This window comes from Oncorhynchus keta, chromosome 12, assembly GCF_023373465.1.
Source record: "Oncorhynchus keta strain PuntledgeMale-10-30-2019 chromosome 12, Oket_V2, whole genome shotgun sequence".
Taxonomy (NCBI): Eukaryota; Metazoa; Chordata; class Actinopteri; order Salmoniformes; family Salmonidae; genus Oncorhynchus; species Oncorhynchus keta.
In genome coordinates this window covers 289762-310650 of record NC_068432.1, presented here as the reverse complement: position 1 = coordinate 310650, position 20889 = coordinate 289762, and the positions used below count along the sequence as shown (strand labels likewise).

General features: G+C 41.4%; 2 protein-coding genes across 6 annotated transcripts; both read right to left on the bottom strand.

Annotated features, from left to right (window-relative positions):
* Window positions 1-659: 659 nt before the first annotated feature.
* Window positions 660-4616, bottom strand: LOC118370393 (hepatitis A virus cellular receptor 2 homolog). The gene is made up of 5 exons (XM_035755375.2): window positions 4331-4616; window positions 3291-3626; window positions 3051-3101; window positions 1112-1188; window positions 660-978 (listed from the first exon to the last, which is right to left on the bottom strand). The coding sequence occupies exons 1-5, from the start codon at window positions 4389-4391 to the stop codon at window positions 790-792; spliced, it is 714 nt and encodes a 237-aa protein (XP_035611268.1). The 5' UTR covers window positions 4392-4616; the 3' UTR covers window positions 660-789.
* Window positions 4617-4832: 216 nt separating this feature from the next.
* LOC118370380 (T-cell immunoglobulin and mucin domain-containing protein 4-like) lies at window positions 4833-20636 on the bottom strand. Of its 5 annotated transcripts, none has more exons than XM_052457584.1 (7): window positions 14522-14679; window positions 7429-7770; window positions 6830-6898; window positions 6644-6711; window positions 6446-6539; window positions 6257-6293; window positions 4833-5504 (listed from the first exon to the last, which is right to left on the bottom strand). In XM_052457584.1, the coding sequence occupies exons 1-7, from the start codon at window positions 14568-14570 to the stop codon at window positions 5333-5335; spliced, it is 831 nt and encodes a 276-aa protein (XP_052313544.1). In that variant the 5' UTR covers window positions 14571-14679; the 3' UTR covers window positions 4833-5332. The 5 variants fall into 5 exon arrangements, with proteins under 5 accessions (XP_052313544.1, XP_052313543.1, XP_052313541.1 ...); XM_052457583.1 differs by lacking the exon at window positions 14522-14679 and adding an exon at window positions 8034-8236; XM_052457581.1 differs by lacking the exons at window positions 4833-5504; window positions 6257-6293; window positions 6446-6539; ... (2 more) ...; window positions 7429-7770; window positions 14522-14679 and adding exons at window positions 9004-11995; window positions 12746-12782; window positions 12934-13027; ... (2 more) ...; window positions 13917-14258; window positions 20483-20618.
* Between the last annotated feature and the right edge of the window lie 253 nt (window positions 20637-20889).

The window sequence follows — 20889 nt, the reverse complement described above, 5'->3', positions numbered from 1 at the left end:
CATTGATTCAACTTAAAATACGTGGCTATGAAAAATTATTTGACAACAGTTCCCTCAGTAGGTGAAAATAGAGCCTTTGAGATAGGTGTTCATTGTGAGGCAGGTTTCAGGCGATCGTGATCAGTCCAATGGACGTCAGTTAACATGAAGACGTGAGGACAGCCAGTCTGATGTCTGTGTGTCACAGTGGGTTGCGTCCCAAAAGGCACCCTGTTTCCTACATACTGTATTTGGCACTACATTTGACCAGAGTCCTAGTCAAAAGTAGTGCACTATATCGGGAATAGGTCCCTCCTCCCTAGTCCAGAGTACAGATGTTCTCTTCCACAGGTCTCCTCATGCGAATCTCATAGATGATGTGGGGCGGCTCCTTGGCTGACACAACACAACTAGGTAAGCTGCACAACACCATCACACGCTGATCATAGACAGGTTTAACTGTAACCCAGTGCAGTACATTCCTGTACACATAAGTATACCAGACATGTAAAACATATTGCACACAAAACATAAACATTTACCAAGACAATTATTGCTTATGTTTTGTGTTCAATATGTTTGCATGTCTGTTACGCTTATCACATGTTTGCTTACCAGCCTGCCTTTAGAGCTCTTCTGTGCATCCCTCACGAGAAGAAAATAAATAGTTCAAATCAACATAAAGTCAAATCCACGTTTATTAGTCATATGCACAGGAGGGTACATACAGCGTACTGTACACGGTTCAATGAAACGCTTACTCTTACTTAGTTAGCGGCGGTGCACTTTTACATGGGCAAACATTTCACATCACAGCAAGATGTCTGAATAAGTGATCATTGGCACACTGGGCTTTTCTACAGAGGATGTGAGTTTGTGGCACATACGTTTGAACCCCAGTATGACCAATGCCCCCACTATGAGTAGGAGTAGACTGAGGGAGAGAGAGAGCACCGGGATGTTGATCTGGAGAGAGAGGCTGGGGAAAGGGTCATCCACCTGGTTCCAGAGCACAGAGAGAGAAGCGAGCGGGTTAAACACATGGGGGCTTATTTTGTCTCTCATAGTCTTCCATAACGCTGAGTAAAGGGTGATTATATGCCGGTGGTGTTACGGTATACAGTTTACTCACCAGTGTTACAGAATGCAAAACACTGGTGTTCTGTCTTGGAATGGCTATGTGTGATGACTCAACAGCTTTCCAGTGGTCTACAAAGGGAGAAACGACACATTGGCGATGATGATGGCACAAGCAAGTCATCTCTTCCCCAGCACTTCTCAGGAAATCATGACATCATCAACCACTGCTGCTTGACGCTCTTGAAATGAGAGCTGTCATTTCAACGCGAGTTTGTGGTTTCCTATGAGGTCTGCTGCACTTGCACTGAGCAACACAATGGGATTCAAGATAACACTGCACAGCCAGACAGCACACCCTGTTTCATCAAGGTTATGTTTGAGATGAGGCTCTTTCAGTGATCAATCAGCCCTAGAAAAGGAGTTAGAATTGTGGTCTGAGACTACTCTCTCTGAGAAGGGGTCTCCTCATAGTCATTTTGAAAGTGAATGTTTGTAAGGCACAATGGTTAGCACATTTTACTCCCTTTGATGAATAACCACATCCTGGAACTGTGGGAGGCAAAGTAGTTTAATAATTGACGTTGTACCACTGATGTGTGAATGAGGGGTAAATGTTTAAGTCGGCAGTTTTCTTTCCCATCGCACCTTCTTCTTCTTTGGAATGTTATCACAGACTACACCTGCTTCCTCTGTGTTTCCACTTTCCTCTCCGTTTGTGCTGTGCAGTTGACAGCCACAGTAATAAACGCTATAAAGTCCACCTTCCGAACATGCAACACATCGGGATCCCTCTGTTGAGAAGGAATAGTATCAAGGTGTCTCTCCTCCTGCTACCGTTACTTCTTCAACATCCCTCCTTTCTTTCACTCTTCTCACCGCCACTGGATAGGAGAATTGCTGGACAGCCCTTATTATTGTCTCCTTCAGCCTAACAGGGTACTTCAGGAATTCGCATGCATGTTCCCCGCCACAATTGCAGCGTTTAGGCTCAGCTGGCATTAAAATACTCCTCCTGTCTGCATATACACTTGGCACATGGCCGAGTCATTTACATTCATCACACATGCATGTGTGACCCAAATACATGTGAGAAGGAAGAGGAAGAGACTCTTCATCAAAAAAACAATAGAATGGATGGAGTGGTCTTCCTCACTCCATCCAACATGTGGGTCAGCGTGTGCACCAACCAGTTGATCCAGTTCGTCACGTATATCCTTTGCATTTACTTCTAGCCCCACCCCAGCGATAACACCCTTGATAGGCGCCCTGCTTCGAGGTTCCACACACGACACATTCCAATCGGACATCTTCTTGAGTTGCGAAGCACGCTCCTTCTGTTCCATGGAAACGCCAAAAAAGCAACGAAATAAGCCCACTTCTTGTTATTCTTATTGACGCCACCTCATCCAACACATCCACGATTTTAACTTCAACCGGATCTCTCAGGGAACAACATGGATCCAAAACCCTTATTCCAACCAAAAAAAGACTCCAAACCTGGTTTTGATTTAATAGATTCCACTTTAATTCTCTTATTTCCTTTTGCATTCTCCACTGTGATCCAGATCTTCTCACTCTCCTCTCCACGCCATCTGATTCAAACAGAACATCTGCCTCCGCCATTTTCCCGTCTTCCCCGTCTTTAAATGACTCTTTCTCTTTCCTCTTCCCCATCTCGTAAGGATTTCTCAATTTCAACTAACCACACATGAGTCATCATCATTACCACCGTCATTATCAACGCAGAAATAATATTCATTTTAACATCATCTCTGATAAGGAATATGCATCACACACACACACACACACCTGGAACACACACACACACCTGGAACACACACACACACCTTGAACACACACACACACACACACACACACACACACACACACACACACACACACACACACACACACACACACACACACACACACACACACACACCTGGATCACATTATTATTATTATTATTTTTTTTTTTACAATATACTCACCTGTGGCAGGGTTAGCTTCTGTGGTTGTTGACATAATGATTACTGGAGCAGCTAAAAACAAAAAAACACAAATTTATAATAGACGGATTAGGAGAGTCAATTGCATTTTAGGTCTAAAGTTCTGAGTTCACAATGTAAGTCTGCTGTACAAAGCAAATGAAAACTAGAAAGTCCATCGATCCCCATTTTTGCCCAAGAATTTTAAATAGGGACGTAAAATAATATTTTGCCACAAATTACCTTTGATGACCCTCAAGTTTTGGATGACTTTTTTGTCGTTGAAAATGCCGTCTATGTCCACTCTGCAACAGTATGGCCCGCTGTCCGTCTGCTTGACGTCGAGAATTCCAAGGTCCATTTCTCCCGCGAGGACATCACCTGTCATTCTGTATCTGTCCGAAACCTTGGAGATGACCCCATGTTCGTCTGTCTGCACGAGAATGTTATTGCACCAGAACGTGCCACATTCTCGGCCCCAACACACACCGCTCAAACCCAAACGGCCCACTGAATATTGACAGGACAATGTCGCAGTAGCACCTTCCATCACCTTGAACGCCGACACCGAACACCTGGCTGTTGAGTGGGGGAAAGAAACACAGGTTTGACAAGGCTATTTCCTTGTTCCGGAGTTCCATACACACGTTGTCAACATCCTGAGGTCGACTACAAAGCTTTCTCAATAGTCGCCTGACGTTATGGTCAAAAGGCTACATTTTGTAGCTTTCTTGGTAGGCCCCTCAACTCGGTTGCTATAATTAACGTAAAAGTAGGGTAGTATATAAAGTGCATTCGGGAAAGTATTCAGACCCCTTGACTTTTCCCACATTTTTTTTACGTTACAGCCTCATTCTAAAATGGATTAAACAAAACGTGGGAAAAGGTCAAGGGGTCTTGAGTACTTTCCCGAAGGCACTGTGGGTTAGGCCTTATCTTGGTGGGAATACAAGCTAATACACAGCAATGCTAAAGAACTCAGAGTAGCATCTTAACACACAGCCTAATTGTACAAAAACGTCCATGTCTCGTTGAATAGTTAGGCCTAGTCAATGTAGCTACAGACAGCAAACACCATCACTTCCAACCTACATGTCTAGAACAAAGCCATTGGAGAGCTTGTCACCATTTAGAGGTGAACAAAGGCACAAAGAGTGAGCTGTCCTTTCTGTGGTACTTAAGTCCAATTATGGGGACATTCAATTTAAACTACATCAACGGACCCAATCCCCCAATAGCCTAACCTCCAATTATTTGTAGTGTTTTAGATGAAATGTCCTTGCCTGAGACTGTTAGGAGGACAAGGATCCAACGCAGGAAAGATGGTCCAGAACCAGCAGCCATTCTGTATATCCAGTATGTAGGAGTGGAGGGTGCACACGACACTGCGTTGTGCTGGGCGCGGGCAGGACGGCTCAGAGACAGGGCATCTGAATGGGCAACTGTGTTCTCGGTGCCACTGCCTGTGACATCTCCAGGTTGGACAGCAAGAGTCACTTTGACCCTTCTGTCAAACTCCTCCCATTGGTGATGGGATTTCCATCTGCATTTTCCAGCATTAAAAAAAACTACATTGATGGGTTAGGAGGCTCATCTCTCACGGTACACAGTGTACATATCTGCACACAGGGATGGACTTTTTAAAAGCTATCCCCTAGCCTGAGGCTAGTAATAGCTTGGCTGGCCAGTGCCCAAAATCCTTAAATTGATTTTGTTAGGGCTTTTAGTAGTTTATTACAATGTATAAGTGGAACAACAGTGCTAACCTATCAATAATAAGACATGTTTGAGTTTCAAGTTAAGAGTTTTTATTCATTATCATGCAACAGGTTGGGTTTGAATAAGACAGTACAGTGCAAAGTTGGGTGGAGACAACGTGTGAAGAAAGCTGTGGTTATGTTTGACCTTTCATTTAGCTGCCTTTCTATGCCTGGTTCCTGTTGCAGATGGGTGAAGCTAAATGTCATGGTTAGAGGAGATGGAGGGGACAGAAAAGGCTCCTTCAGAGAAAAGTAATTGCTTTTGAGCCATTCTTTGTACCCTTTATTACATACAAAAAACACAGTCATCGTAATTGAAACTTACACTGTTAGTGCTGAATACACATCGATAGCCATACTAGCGAGCCTTTCCTTTCAAACAAACATTTTAAAAATACAAAATCAAGTAAAGTTTTACTCATTTATCACCAAAAAGCATCTGATTTTATAGTTGCTTGTCTTGTCCGGTTGAATCATTAGCCTATAAGTTCAGACTCAGCCCTGTAAACACAGAGCTACCGCGTGTTAACAGCATGACTGTGGTGATGTGTCCATGCTTTGTCGGGGGCACTCCTCATAGTCGTCTCTCTCGTTGTCATCTATTTGATAGACGTTCTCCACCGCCATCTCTCGAGTATGCACACCCAAGCTGGACTCTGAGTTGCTGTACAGGACTGAGCTGCCAGAGTGCTCTGGTCTGATAAAGGAAAGAACAGTAAATACACAGCCAAGGGAGACATGCATGCTTTTATTGACTGCATTATATTTTGCTTAGGTCCACTCTAGTGATTTCACCAATCCAGATGAATTAATGCTGAGAAAAGTTTGAGCTTTAGTGTACAAGCTGACATAGCACATAAAGTTTGTATTGATTTAAGATACTTATTTTGCTCTGCATTGTGACTATGGAGCATTTCCCCAAAAAATATTTTACCTTTATTTAACTAGACAAGTCAGTTAAGAACTTAAGAACAAATTCTTATTTACAATGACGGCCTACCCCGGCCAAAGCCTAACCCGGACAATGCTGGGCCAATTGTGCGCTGCACAATGGGACTCCCAATCACGGCCGGTTGTGACACAGCCTAGAGAATACTGTATGTGTAATGTGTATTAGATTCTAAAAGCAATGACCTACTGGCCAGTTAGGTAATCTCAAGTCATATTTCTTAACGACACAGACAAGAGTAGCAATGGCTCACAAGATGTTCACATGAGTGTTCAGAAGAAGCCCGGTTGTTTCACTTCCTCAGAGTGTTGTGTTCTTGGGTCTCATTAGTCAAAGTTTCAGTATTACCTCAGGTCAGTTGCCATAATGTTTTTGCTAATTAGGCAGACATGTCTCAAGGAGGGACATTGCACTTTGACTCAGTTATTCTATTGGCATATTGTGGTATTTCATCTACTCTTGTCAGTTGGAAGAAATACAGTCATGATTAGCATACTTACATTTGGACTACCGTAGCAATTGTTTTCCATCGCTTTCCTGTAATTACGTTAACAAAGACTGTGTTAGAGTATTCAGAAAAAAATAAATTGCAAACTATTGCTTCTTGTAACACTGTCAACACCATTAGGGATATATTCATGAGAATTAGTACTTATTATGCAGGCAAATGTAGAGATGTGTGTACTTACTCAAGACGACAAGTACAGACACAATCACCACCCCTGTCAGAACCAGTAGAATGGACACCAGGATCACAGGCAGCTTATGACCTGTCATCTGCTCCTGTTAACATCACGGATTCAGTTAAAATGACATCTCGGTACAGTACCAGATCACACAGTGGGATTTCTTATTTGCCAGAATTTGTAGTGTGGAACTATGCATACCAAAATTGATTCGCTGTAAAGTGGCGTGGATGTGTCTGAATACTCTGTGGAATTTGTGGTCACATGACCTACACAGTGAGGAATTGACAGGTTTTATTTTCAGATGTAAGAATAATGCTGCACTAAAAACGATATAAAAGTATGATTTTGATGGACTGATGTTATTCTGTGCGCTGTGTTCCATACAGTGTGTGTGGTTGTCCACGGTCTGTTGAGTTATGGTCACTTTAGCCTGCGATGTTGTCGGGACAGGTGCTGAAATCAGAACGCAATACAATACTAACTGCTCAGCTTGAAAAATATAGATGCTACGAAATCATAATATATGTCAAGGCTGTGGGTAACTGGTGAAAGGAGTCAGGCGCAGGAGAGCCGAGATGCGTGCACAATGTATTTCATTCAAGAAAACACCAGTATAAACACAATACTATGGTGCTGGAAAAATACCGGTACCACGTAGTAAACTGGCGTAATAACAAAATCCGGTAACAAAATACCAGCAGTCAGATACAGCCTACAAACACGCACACATACATGGGGGAAACCAGAGGGTTAAATAATGAACATGTAATGGGGGAATTGAAACCAGGTGTGTAAAAAACAAAGACAAAGCAAATAAAAAGTGGATCGGTGATGACTAGAAGGCCGGTGACGTCGAACGCTGCTCGAACAAGGAGTGGGACCGACTCCGGCGGAAGTCGTGACAATATCACTCATCAGAATGACAATGATCACCTGTACAGCATCAAGTTACTGTATATCATAGCATGTTGTGCATTTCATACCTTTCTCAATGTTCAAGTTGACATGATATTTCTCATCATTCCACAATCCGTGAACAAGCACACGACAGCCGTATTGTCCCGAGTCTTTTTCAGTGACATTGAGGATTGTGAGAGAGACATTCCCTGTCTTCAGCACCCCGAATAAATGATATCTAACCGAAGATCTCCATGTCACTTTAGTGCCATCAGATGAGATGATTTCCTTCTTACAACCAGAGTTCGGTATGGCTCCTCTCCCCCAGCATATGGCTGATACACCTTGCTTTATGGTGTTATATTTACATGGCAGAGTGACATCCTGGCCCTCAATACCAATGACTTTTGGGTCAATGCATTCACTGACTGGAAAAGAGGGAGGGAGAGGAGGACAGAGATACTTTCAATTGTAAATTATGAATTCACTTATTATCAAGTAAATAACCAGCCTAAAAATCAAATCAAATCAAACTTTATTTGTCACTTGCACCGAATACAACAAGTGTAGACCTCACAATAACATAATAATATTGTGTTACTTTTAATTATTTTGTACTTTAGTTTATTTGGTAAATATTTTCTTAAACCTTCTTGAACAAAAAGAGATGGGACCATCGTGCATCACTTACCTGAAAGTAGACAGAGGAGAAACCAGCCTAAAACACAGGGAGTCTCCATGATAGGGTCATATCACTTCACCCTTTGCCATTCAAACACCAACTGCATATATACACAGTCATCTGAACAGTCAGAGTCATATATACATAGTCATCTCTCTCTCTTTGATAAAGTCGAACCTGCTGAGCACATGACTTCATCTTGACATCTGCTTTCAGATGTTTCCGTTGCACTCAGAGAGGCAGAGATGGTCATTGTGGTTATTTTTTTTGTAGGTTTCAATTTCCATATTATATAACACACAGAACTGCACAGGATTTTAGAAAGTTCACAAAGTTCTTAATTGAAAAGAAATTAAAACCAATGTCAATTCATTGGGAGGTTGTATTTCCTGTTTTGTAGTGTACTGTAGAATCAAGACTCCAGGGAACAAACGTTCTCTTCAGTGGTATTTATTCAGTATTCTTATTTTAATGTACACCTTAATGTACACCTTATCACAAGAAACTAAAGCTAGATAGCACACACTGAGTATACAAAACATTAAAAACACCTGCTCTTTCCATGACATATACTGACCAGGGGAATCCAGGTGAAAGCTATGATCCTTTATTGATGTCACGTGTTAAATTCACATCAATCAGTGTAGATGAAGGGGAGAAGACAGGTTAAAGGAGGATTTTTAAGCCTTGAGACAATTGAGACATGGAATTGTGTATGTGTCCCATTTAGAGGGTGAATGGGCCAGACAAAAAGCTCAGTATTAGTAACCTTATGAGTGGTCCTATATTAGCTACGTCACAGCGTGTTGAAGAACTGAGTATGCCTATGTGCCGGATGGTCAGTGGTCAGTGGTTGTTCTGTCGCGTTTGGGACAATAGTTGGGAAGACAGGTGCTAAAGGATTTTTTTTTTTTTAAACAACAACATCTATTTCTGTTTAAAAACACAACACTGCTGGGGCAGTTGTGACAAAAGGTGCTAGAAATGAAAGCATAGATTTTATGGGATATTTTTTTGTTTACAAACATATAGCCTAACACATTGAAGGAAACCTCAAACTATGAGGAGAAACACGAGGTTACGTTAAAGACAGTGACAGACAAAAGGTGTGTCTGTGATGAGCAGTAGTTGGGATGACAGTTGGGATGACAGTTGGGATGACAGTTGCTACAGGAGTAAAAACAACAACATTGATTTCTCTTTAAAAACACATTAAATAAGGTGATATTACAGACGGTTTCAAAATGATAACTATGGTTTTTATAGACTTGTTGTTTCTGGAAAAAGCGCACATTTTGCATAGTAGCGATGGCCCTTGTTGCAACAGAATAATCATTCATGATTCATGCGTCAATGAAACAGAAGCCACAAATGGGGAGGAAAATCAATACAGCTACATATCGGTATATCATTTTCGATGCTATATTGTGCCTTATCATTTTGACAATATTGCAATATTGTTTTTGTGCTAGTTGGCTGTACCTGCACGAAAACTCCAGTATGTTTCCTTCATAGCGTGTTCATCACTTTTATTTCCATGACTGATCAAAACTTGTTTTCTCATGGCTGGCTCTCTCTTGTCCCTCTGCAGCAGACATACAGTGCATACAAAAAGTATTCAGACCCCTTCACTTTTTCCATATTCTGTTACGTTACATCAATCTACACACAAAACACCACAAAGACAAAGCGAAAACAGGTTAAGACTTTTTTTTTTAATGTATTAAAAGTAAAAAACATAATTACCTAATTTACATAATTATTCAGACCCTTTGCTATGAGACTCGAAATTGAGGCACAGATCTGGGGAAGGGTACCGAAACATTTCTGCAGCATTGAAGGGCCCCATGAAAACATTGACCTCCATCATTCTTAAATGGAAGAAGTTTGGAACCACCAAGACTCTTCCTAGAGCTGGCCGCCTGGCCAAACTGAGCAATCGGGGGGCTCAGTATTATTCTTGGTCAGGGAGGTGACCAAGAAACCTATGGTCACTCTGGCAGAGCTCCAGAGTTCCTCTGTGGAGATGGGAGACCTTCCAGAAGGACAATCATCTCTGCAACACTGCACCAATCAGGCCTTTATGGTAGAGTGGCCAGACAGGAGCTACTTCTCAGTAAAAAACACATGACACCCCGCTTGGAGTTTGCCAAAAGGCACGTAAAGGACTAACAGACCATGAGAAACAAGATTCTCTGGTCTGATGAAACAAGAATGAACCCATATAGAATACTGAGAATCGGAATACATATTGATGAGGGCACTTAGAGTGTGGTGTCAGGAAAACAACCTCTCACTCAAAGTCAAGAAAACAAAGGAGATGATCGTGAACTTCAGGAAACAGCAGAGGGATCAGCCCCCTATCCACATCGACGGGACAGCAGTGGAAAAGGTGGAAAGTTTTAAGTCCCTCGGAGTACACATCACAGACAAACTGAAATGGTTCACCCACACATTGTGGTGAAGAAGGTGCAACAGCGCCTCTTCAACCTCAGGCTGAAGAAATTTGTCTTGTCACCTAAAACACTCACAAACTTTTACAGATGCACAATCGATAGCATCTTGTTGGGCTGTATCACCGCCTGGTATGGCAACTGCTCCGCCCACAACCATAAGTCTCTCCAGAGGGTAGTGAGGTCTGCACAACGCATCACCAGGGGCAAACTACCTGCCCTCCAGGACACCTACAGCAACCGATGTCACATGAAGGCCAAAAAGATCATCAAGGTCAACAACCACCCGAGCCACTGCATGTTCACCCTGCTATACCATCCAGAAGGCGAGGTACTGACAGGTGCATCAAAGCTGAGACCGAGAGACTGAAAAACAGCTTCTATCTCAAGGCCATCAGACTGTTAAACAGCCACCACTAACACAGAGAGGCTGCTGCCAACATACAGACTTGAAATCATTGGCCACTTTTATAAACGGATCACTAGTCACTTTAATAATGCCACTTGAATAATGTTTACATATCTTGCATATCTCATCTCATATGTATATACTGTATTTTATACAATTTATTGCAGCTTGCCTATGCCGTTCTGTCATTGCTCATCCATATGTATGTATTCTTATCCAATTCCTTTACTTAGATTTGTGTGTATTAGGTAGTTTTGTGGAATTGTTAGATTACGTGTTAGATATTTCCACACTGTCGGAACTAGAAGCACAAGCATTTTGCTGCACTCGCAATAACATCTGCTAACCATGTGTATGTGACAAATACAATTTGATTTGATTTGATCGGCACCTAAGTACACCCACATGGCCAAAAATATCCGGACACCCCTTCAAATGAGTTGATTCAGCTACTTCAGCCACACTCGTTGCTGACAGGTGCATAAAATCGAGCACACAGCCATGCAATCTCCATAGACAAAACAATGGCAGTAGAATTGCCAGTAATTAAGAGCTCAGAGATTTTTAACGTGGCACAGTCACAGGATGCCACTTTTCCAACAAGTCAGTTTGTCAAATTTCTGCCCTGCTAGAGTTGCCCCGATAAACTGTAAGTGCTGTTATTTTGACGTGGAAGGATCTAGGCGCAACAATGGCTTACTACATCAAGAAAATACAGTCATTGTAATTGAAACCTACACTGTTAGTGCTGAATACACATAGATAGCCATATTAGTGAGCTTTTCCTTTCACACAAACATTTGAAATATACAAATCAAGTAAAGTTTTACTCATTTATCACCAATAAGCAACTGATTTTGTTGTAGCTTGTCTTGTCCGGTTGAATCATTAGCCTATAAGTTCAGACTCAGCCCTGTAAACACAGAGCTACCGCGTGTTAACAGCATGACTTTGGTGATGTGTCCATGCTTTGTCGGGGGCACTCCTCATAGTCGTCTCTCTCGTTGTCATCTATTTGATAGACGTTCTCCACCGCCATCTCTCGAGTATGCACACCCAAGCTGGACTCTGAGTTGCTGTACAGGACTGAGCTGCCAGAGTGCTCTGGTCTGATAAAGGAAAGAACAGTAAATACACAGCCAAGGGAGACATGCATGCTTTTATTGACTGCATTATATTTTGCTTAGGTCCACTCTAGTGATTTCACCAATCCAGATGAATTAATGCTGAGACAAGTTTGAGCTTTATTGTACAAGCTGACATAGCACATAAAGTTTGTATTGATTTAAGATACTTATTTTGCTCTGCATTGTGACTATGGAGCATTTCCCCAAAAATATTTTACCTTTATTTAACTAGACAAGTCAGTTAAGAACTTAAGAACAAATTCTTATTTACAATGACGGCCTACCCCGGCCAAAGCCTAACCCGGACAATGCTGGGCCAATTGTGCGCCGCACAATGGGACTCCCAATCACGGCCGGTTGTGACACAGCCTAGAGAATACTGTATGTGTAATGTGTATTAGATTCTAAAAGCAATGACCTACTGGCCAGTTAGGTAATCTCAAGTCATATTTTTAACGACACAGACAAGAGTAGCAATGGCTCACAAGATGTTCACATGAGTGTTCAGAAGAAGCCCGGTTGTTTCACTTCCTCAGAGTGTTGTGTTCTTGGGTCTCATTAGTCAAAGTTTCAGTATTACCTCAGGTCAGTTGCCAAAATGTTTTTGCTAATTAGGCAGACATGTCTCATGGAGGGACATTGCACTTTGACTCAGTTATTCTATTGGCATATTGTGGTATTTCATCTACTCTTGTCAGTTGGAAGAAATACAGTCATGATTAGCATACTTACATTTGGACTACCGTAGCAATTGTTTTCCATCGCTTTCCTGTAATTACGTTAACAAAGACTGCGTTAGAGTATTCAGAAAAATTAAATTGCAAACTATTGCTTCTTGTAACACTGTCAACACCATTAGGGATATATTCATGAGAATTAGTACTTATTATGCAGGCAAATGTAGAGATGTGTGTACTTACTCAAGACGACAAGTACAGACACAATCACCACCCCTGTCAGAACCAGTAGAATGGACACCAGGATCACAGGCAGCTTATGACCTGTCATCTGCTCCTGTTAACATCACGGATTCAGTTAAAATGACATCTCGGTACAGTACCAGATCACACAGTGGGATTTCTTATTTGCCAGAATTTGTAGTGTGGAACTATGCATACCAAAATTGATTCGCTGTAAAGTGGCGTGGATGTGTCTGAATACTCTGTGGAATTTGTGGTCACATGACCTACACAGTGAGGAATTTACAGGTTGAATGTTCAGATGTAAGAATAATGCTGCACTAAAAACGATATAAAAAAGTATGATTTTGATGGACTGATGTTATTCTGTGCGCTGTGTTCCATACAGTGTGTGTGGTTGTCCATGGTCTGTTGAGTTATGGTCACTTTAGCCTGCGATGTTGTCGGGACAGGTGCTGAAATCAGAACACAATACAATACTAACTGCTCAGCTTGAAAAATATAGATGCTACGAAATCATAATATATGTCAAGGCTGTGGGTAACTGGTGAAAGGAGTCAGGCGCAGGAGAGCCGAGATGCGTGCACAATGTATTTAATTCAAGAAAACACCAGTATAAACACAATACTATGGTGCTGGAAAAATACCGGTACCACGTAGTAAACTGGCGTAATAACAAAATCCGGTAACAAAATACCAGCAGTCAGATACAGCCTACAAACACGCACACATACATGGGGAAACCAGAGGGTTAAATAATGAACATGTAATGGGGGAATTGAAACCAGGTGTGTAAAAACAAAGACAAAGCAAATAAAAAGTGGATCGGTGATGACTAGAAGGCCGGTGACGTCGAACGCTGCTCGAACAAGGAGTGGGACCGACTCCGGCGGAAGTCGTGACAATATCACTCATCAGAATGACAATGATCACCTGTACAGCATCAAGTTACTGTATATCATAGCATGTTGTGCATTTCATACCTTTCTCAATGTTCAAGTTGACATGATATTTCTCATCATTCCACAATCCGTGAACAAGCACACGACAGCCGTATTGTCCCGAGTCTTTTTCAGTGACATTGAGGATTGTGAGAGAGACATCCCCTGCCTTCAGCACCCCGAATAAATGATATCTAACCGAAGATCTCCATGTCACTTTAGTGCCATCAGATGAGATGATTTCCTTGTTACAACCAGAGTTCGGTATGGCTCCTCTCCCCCAGCATATGGCTGATACACCTTGCTTTATGGTGTTATATTTACATGGCAGAGTGACATCCTGGCCCTCAATACCAATGACTTTTGGGTCAATGCATTCACTGACTGGAAAAGAGGGAGGGAGAGGAGGACAGAGATACTTTCAATTGTAAATTATGAATTCACTTATTATCAAGTAAATAACCAGCCTAAAAATCAAATCAAATCAAACTTTATTTGTCACTTGCACCGAATACAACAAGTGTAGACCTCACAATAACATAATAATATTGTGTTACTTTTAATTATTTTGTACTTTAGTTTATTTGGTAAATATTTTCTTAAACCTTCTTGAACAAAAAGAGATGGGACCATCGTGCATCACTTACCTGAAAGTAGACAGAGGAGAAACCAGCCTAAAACACAGGGAGTCTCCATGATAGGGTCATATCACTTCACCCTTTGCCATTCAAACACCAACTGCATATATACACAGTCATCTGAACAGTCAGAGTCATATATACATAGTCATCTCTCTCTCTTTGATAAAGTCGAACCTCCTGAGCACATGACTTCATCTTGACATCTGCTTTCAGATGTTTCCGTTGCACTCAGAGAGGCAGAGATGGTCATTGTGGTTATTTTTTTTGTAGGTTTCAATTTCCATATTATATAACACACAGAACTGCACAGGATTTTAGAAAGTTCACAAAGTTCTTAATTGAAAAGAAATTAAAACCAATGTCAATTCATTGGGAGGTTGTATTTCCTGTTTTGTAGTGTACTGTAGAATCAAGACTCCAGGGAACAAACGTTCTCTTCAGTGGTATTTATTCAGTATTCTTATTTTAATGTACACCTTAATGTACACCTTATCACAAGAAACTAAAGCTAGATAGCACACACTGAGTATACAAAACATTAAAAACACCTGCTCTTTCCATGACATATACTGACCAGGGGAATCCAGGTGAAAGCTATGATCCTTTATTGATGTCACGTGTTAAATTCACATCAATCAGTGTAGATGAAGGGGAGAAGACAGGTTAAAGGAGGATTTTTAAGCCTTGAGACAATTGAGACATGGAATTGTGTATGTGTCCCATTTAGAGGGTGAATGGGCCAGACAAAAAGCTCAGTATTAGTAACCTTATGAGTGGTCCTATATTAGCTACGTCACACAGCGTGTTGAAGAACTGAGTATGCCTATGCTAGAGGGGACCCGGATGTGTCTGTGATGGTCAGTGGTTGTTCTGTCGCGTTTGGGACAATAGTTGGGAAGACAGGTGCTAAAGGATTTTTTTTTTTTAAACAACATCTATTTCTGTTTAAAAACACAACACTGCTGGGACAGTTGTGACAAAAGGTGCTAGAAATGAAAGCATAGATTTTATGGGATATTTTTTTGTTTACAAACATATAGCCTAACACATTGAAGGAAACCTCAAACTATGAGGAGAAACACGAGGTTACGTTAAAGACAGTGACAGACAAAAGGTGTGTCTGTGATGAGCAGTAGTTGGGATGACAGTTGGGATGACAGTTGGGATGACAGTTGCTACAGGAGTAAAAACAACAACATTGATTTCTCTTTAAAAACACATTAAATAATGTGATATTACAGACGGTTTCAAAATGATAACTATGGTTTTTATAGACTTGTTGTTTCTGGAAAAAGTGCACATTTTGCATAGTAGCGATGGCCCTTGTTGCAACAGAATAATCATTCATGATTCATGCGTCAATGAAACAGAAGCCACAAATGGGGAGGAAAATCAATACAGCTACATATCGGTATATCATTTTCGATGCTATATTGTGCCTTATCATTTCGACAATATTGCAATATTGTTTTTGCGCTAGTTGGCTGTACCTGCACGAAAACTCCAGTATGTTTCCTTCATAGCGTGTTCATCACTTTTATTTCCATGACTGATCAAAACTTGTTTTCTCATGGCTGGCTCTCTCTTGTCCCTCTGCAGCAGACATACAGTGCATACAAAAAGTATTCAGACCCCTTCACTTTTTCCATATTCTGTTACGTTACATCAATCTACACACAAAACACCACAAAGACAAAGCGAAAACAGGTTAAGACTTTTTAAAAAATGTATTAAAAGTAAAAACATAATTACCTAATTTACATAATTATTCAGACCCTTTGCTATGAGACTCGAAATTGAGGCACAGATCTGGGGAAGGGTACCGAAACATTTCTGCAGCATTGAAGGGCCCCATGAAAACATTGACCTCCATCATTCTTAAATGGAAGAAGTTTGGAACCACCAAGACTCTTCCTAGAGCTGGCCGCCTGGCCAAACTGAGCAATCGGGGGGCCTCAGTATTATTCTTGGTCAGGGAGGTGACCAAGAAACCTATGGTCACTCTGGCAGAGCTCCAGAGTTCCTCTGTGGAGATGGGAGACCTTCCAGAAGGACAATCATCTCTGCAACACTGCACCAATCAGGCCTTTATGGTAGAGTGGCCAGACAGGAGCTACTTCTCAGTAAAAACACATGACACCCCGCTTGGAGTTTGCCAAAAGGCACGTAAAGGACTAACAGACCATGAGAAACAAGATTCTCTGGTCTGATGAAACAAGAATGAACCCATATAGAATACTGAGAATCGGAATACATATTGATGAGGGCACTTAGAATGTGGTGTCAGGAAAACAACCTCTCACTCAAAGTCAAGAAAACAAAGGAGATGATCGTGAACTTCAGGAAACAGCAGAGGGATCAGCCCCTATCCACATCGACGGGACAGCAGTGGAAAAGGTGGAAAGTTTTAAGTCCCTCGGAGTACACATCACAGACAAACTGAAATGGTTCACCCACACATTGTGGTGAAGAAGGTGCAACAGCGCCTCTTCAACCTCAGGCTGAAGAAATTTGTCTTGTCACCTAAAACACTCACAAACTTTTACAGATGCACAATCGATAGCATCTTGTTGGGCTGTATCACCGCCTGGTATGGCAAATGCTCCGCCCACAACCATAAGTCTCTCCAGAGGGTAGTGAGGTCTGCACAACGCATCACCAGGGGCAAACTACCTGCCCTCCAGGACACCTACAGCAACCGATGTCACATGAAGGCCAAAAAAGATCATCAAGGTCAACAACCACCCGAGCCACTGCATGTTCACCCTGCTATACCATCCAGAAGGCGAGGTACTGACAGGTGCATCAAAGCTGAGACCGAGAGACTGAAAAACAGCTTCTATCTCAAGGCCATCAGACTGTTAAACAGCCACCACTAACACAGAGAGGCTGCTGCCAACATACAGACTTGAAATCATTGGCCACTTTTATAAACGGATCACTAGTCACTTTAATAATGCCACTTGAATAATGTTTACATATCTTGCATATCTCATCTCATATGTATATACTGTATTTTATACAATTTATTGCAGCTTGCCTATGCCGTTCTGTCATTGCTCATCCATATGTATGTATTCTTATCCAATTCCTTTACTTAGATTTGTGTGTATTAGGTAGTTTTGTGGAATTGTTAGATTACGTGTTAGATATTTCCACACTGTCGGAGCTAGAAGCACAAGCATTTTGCTGCACTCGCAATAACATCTGCTAACCATGTGTATGTGACAAATACAATTTGATTTGATTTGATCGGCACCTAAGTACACCCACATGGCCAAAAATATCCGGACACCCCTTCAAATGAGTTGATTCAGCTACTTCAGCCACACTCGTTGCTGACAGGTGCATAAAATCGAGCACACAGCCATGCAATCTCCATAGACAAAACAATGGCAGTAGAATGGCCCGTAATTAAGAGCTCAGAGATTTTTAACGTGGCACAGTCACAGGATGCCACTTTTCCAACAAGTCAGTTTGTCAAATTTCTGCCCTGCTAGAGTTGCCCCGATAAACTGTAAGTGCTGTTATTTTGACGTGGAAGGATCTAGGCGCAACAATGGCTTACTACATCAAGAAAATACAGTCATTGTAATTGAAACCTACACTGTTAGTGCTGAATACACATAGATAGCCATATTAGTGAGCTTTTCCTTTCACACAAACATTTGAAATATACAAATCAAGTAAAGTTTTACTCATTTATCACCAATAAGCAACTGATTTTGTTGTAGCTTGTCTTGTCCGGTTGAATCATTAGCCTATAAGTTCAGACTCAGCCCTGTAAACACAGAGCTACCGCGTGTTAACAGCATGACTTTGGTGATGTGTCCATGCTTTGTCGGGGCACTCCTCATAGTCGTCTCTCTCGTTGTCATCTATTTGATAGACGTTCTCCACCGCCATCTCTCGAGTATGCACACCCAAGCTGGACTCTGAGTTGCTGTACAGGACTGAGCTGCCAGAGTGCTCTGGTCTGATAAAGGAAAGAACAGTAAATACACAGCCAAGGGAGACATGCATGCTTTTATTGACTGCATTATATTTTGCTTAGGTCCACTCTAGTGATTTCACCAATCCAGATGAATTAATGCTGAGAAAAGTTTGAGCTTTAGTGTACAAGCTGACATAGCACATAAAGTTTGTATTGATTTAAGATACTTATTTTGCTCTGCATTGTGACTATGGAGCATTTCCCCCCAAAATATTTTACCTTTATTTAACTAGACAAGTCAGTTAAGAACTTAAGAACAAATTCTTATTTACAATGACGGCCTACCCCGGGCAATCCCTAACCCGGACGACGCTGGGCCCATCGTGCGCCGCACTATGGGACTCCCAATCACGGCAGGTTGTGACACAGCCCGGAGAATACTGTATGTGTAATGTTTATTAGATTCTAAAAGCAATGACCTACTGGCCAGTTAGGTCATCTCAAGTCATATTTCTTAACGACACAGACAATAGCAATGGCTCACAAGATGTTCACATGAGTGTTCAGAAGAAGCCCGGTTGTTTCACTTCCTCAGAGTGTTGTGTTCTTGGGTCTCATTAGTCAAAGTTTCAGTATTACCTCAGGTCAGTTGCCATAATGTTTTTGCTAATTAGGCAGACATGTCTCATGGAGGGACATTGCACTTTGACTCAGTTATTCTATTGGCATATTGTGGTATTTCATCTACTCTTGTCAGTTGGAAGAAATACAGTCATGATTAGCATACTTACATTTGGACTACCGTAGCAATTGTTTTCCATCGCTTTCCTGTAATTACGTTAACAAAGACTGTGTTAGAGTATTCAGAAAAACTTAAATAGCAAACTATTGCTTCTTGTAACACTGTCAACACCCTTAGGGATATATTCACGAGAATTAGTACTTAATATGCAGGCAAATGTAGAGATGTGTGTACTTACTCAAGACGACAAGTACAGACACAATCACCACCCCTGTCAGAACCAGTAGAATGGACACCAGGATCACAGGCAGCTTATGACCTGTCATCTGCTCCTGTTAACATCACGGATTCAGTTAAAATGACATCTCGGTACAGTACCAGATCACACAGTGGGATTTCTTATTTGCCAGAATTTGTAGTGTGGAACTATGCATACCAAAATTGATTCCCTGTAAAGTGGCGTGGATGTGTCTGAATACTCTGTGGAATTTGTGGTCACATGACCTACACAGTGAGGAATTTACAGGTTTTATTTTCAGATGTAAGAATAATGCTGCACTAAAAACGATATAAAAGTATGATTTTGATGGACTGATGTTATTCTGTGCTCTCTGTTCCATACAGTGTGTGTGGTTGTCCATGGTCTGTTGATTTATGGTCACTTTAGCCTGCGATGTTGTCGGGACAGGTGCTGAAATCAGAAAGCAATACAATACTAACTGCTCAGCTTGAAAAGTATAGATGCTAAGAATTCATGATGTCACTCATTAGGCTGACAAAGATCACCTGTACAGCATCAAGTTACTGAATAATGCATGTTGTGCATTTCTTACCTTTCTCAATTTTCAAGTTGACATGATATTTCTCATCATTCCACAATCCGTAAACATGCACACGACAGCCGTATTGTCCAGAGTCTTTTTCAGTGACATTGAGGATTGTGAGAGAGACATTCCCTGTCTTCAGCACCCCGAATAAATGATATCTAACCGAAGATCTCCATGTCACTTTAGTGCCATCAGATGATATGATTTCCTTGTTACAACCAGAGTTCGGTATGGCTCCTCTCCCCCAGCATATGGCTGATACACCTTGCTTTATGGTGTTATATTTACATGGCAGAGTGACATCCTGGCCCTCAATACCAATGACTTTTGGGTCAATGCATTCACTGACTGGAAAAGAGGGAGGGAGAGGAGGACAGAGATACTTTCAATTGTAAATTATGAATTCACTTATTATCAAGTAAATAACCAGCCTAAAAGAGATGCTACCATCGTGAATCACTTACCTGAAAGTAGACAGAGGAGAAACCAGCCTAAAGCACAGTGAGTCTCCATGATAGGGTGAAGTGATATGACCCTTCGCCATTCAAACACCAACTGCATACATGCACAGTCATCTGAACTCTCTCTCTTTAATAAAGTCAAACCTCCTGAGCACATGACTTCATCTACTTGACATCTGCTTTCAGATGTTTCCGTTGCACTCAGAAAGGCAGAGATGGTCATTGTGGTAATTTTGGGGGGGGAGGCCACACATCATCCAAATAATATAACACACAGAACTGCACAGGTTTTTTGGAAGGTTCATAAAGTTCTTTATTGAACAGATATTAAAACCAAAACCATTTGTTCATGTCAATTCTGTTGAAGGTTGCATTTAATGTTATGTTAGTGCAGAATCAAGTCTCAAGGG

Bases quoted from the DNA above. Each gene is read 5' to 3' on its own strand.
- LOC118370393 (XM_035755375.2), bottom strand. From the start codon at position 4,391: ATGGCTGCTGGTTCTGGACCATCTTTCCTGCGTTGGATCCTTGTCCTC. The intron at 3,102-3,290 runs GTAATTTGTGGC...TTTTGTTTTTAG, and splicing joins AAACTTGAGGGTCATCAAAG to CTGCTCCAGTAATCATTATG. The intron at 979-1,111 runs GTGAGTAAACTG...CTCTGGAACCAG, and splicing joins TTTTGCATTCTGTAACACTG to GTGGATGACCCTTTCCCCAG.
- LOC118370380 (XM_052457580.1), bottom strand. From the start codon at position 20,636: ATGTGCTCAGGAGGTTTGACTTTATTAAAGAGAGAGAGTTCAGATGAC. The intron at 19,883-20,024 runs GTAAGAAATGCA...TTCTGATTTCAG, and splicing joins CAACTTGAAAATTGAGAAAG to CACCTGTCCCGACAACATCG. The intron at 19,696-19,813 runs GTATGGAACAGA...CTCACTGTGTAG, and splicing joins CATGGACAACCACACACACT to GTCATGTGACCACAAATTCC.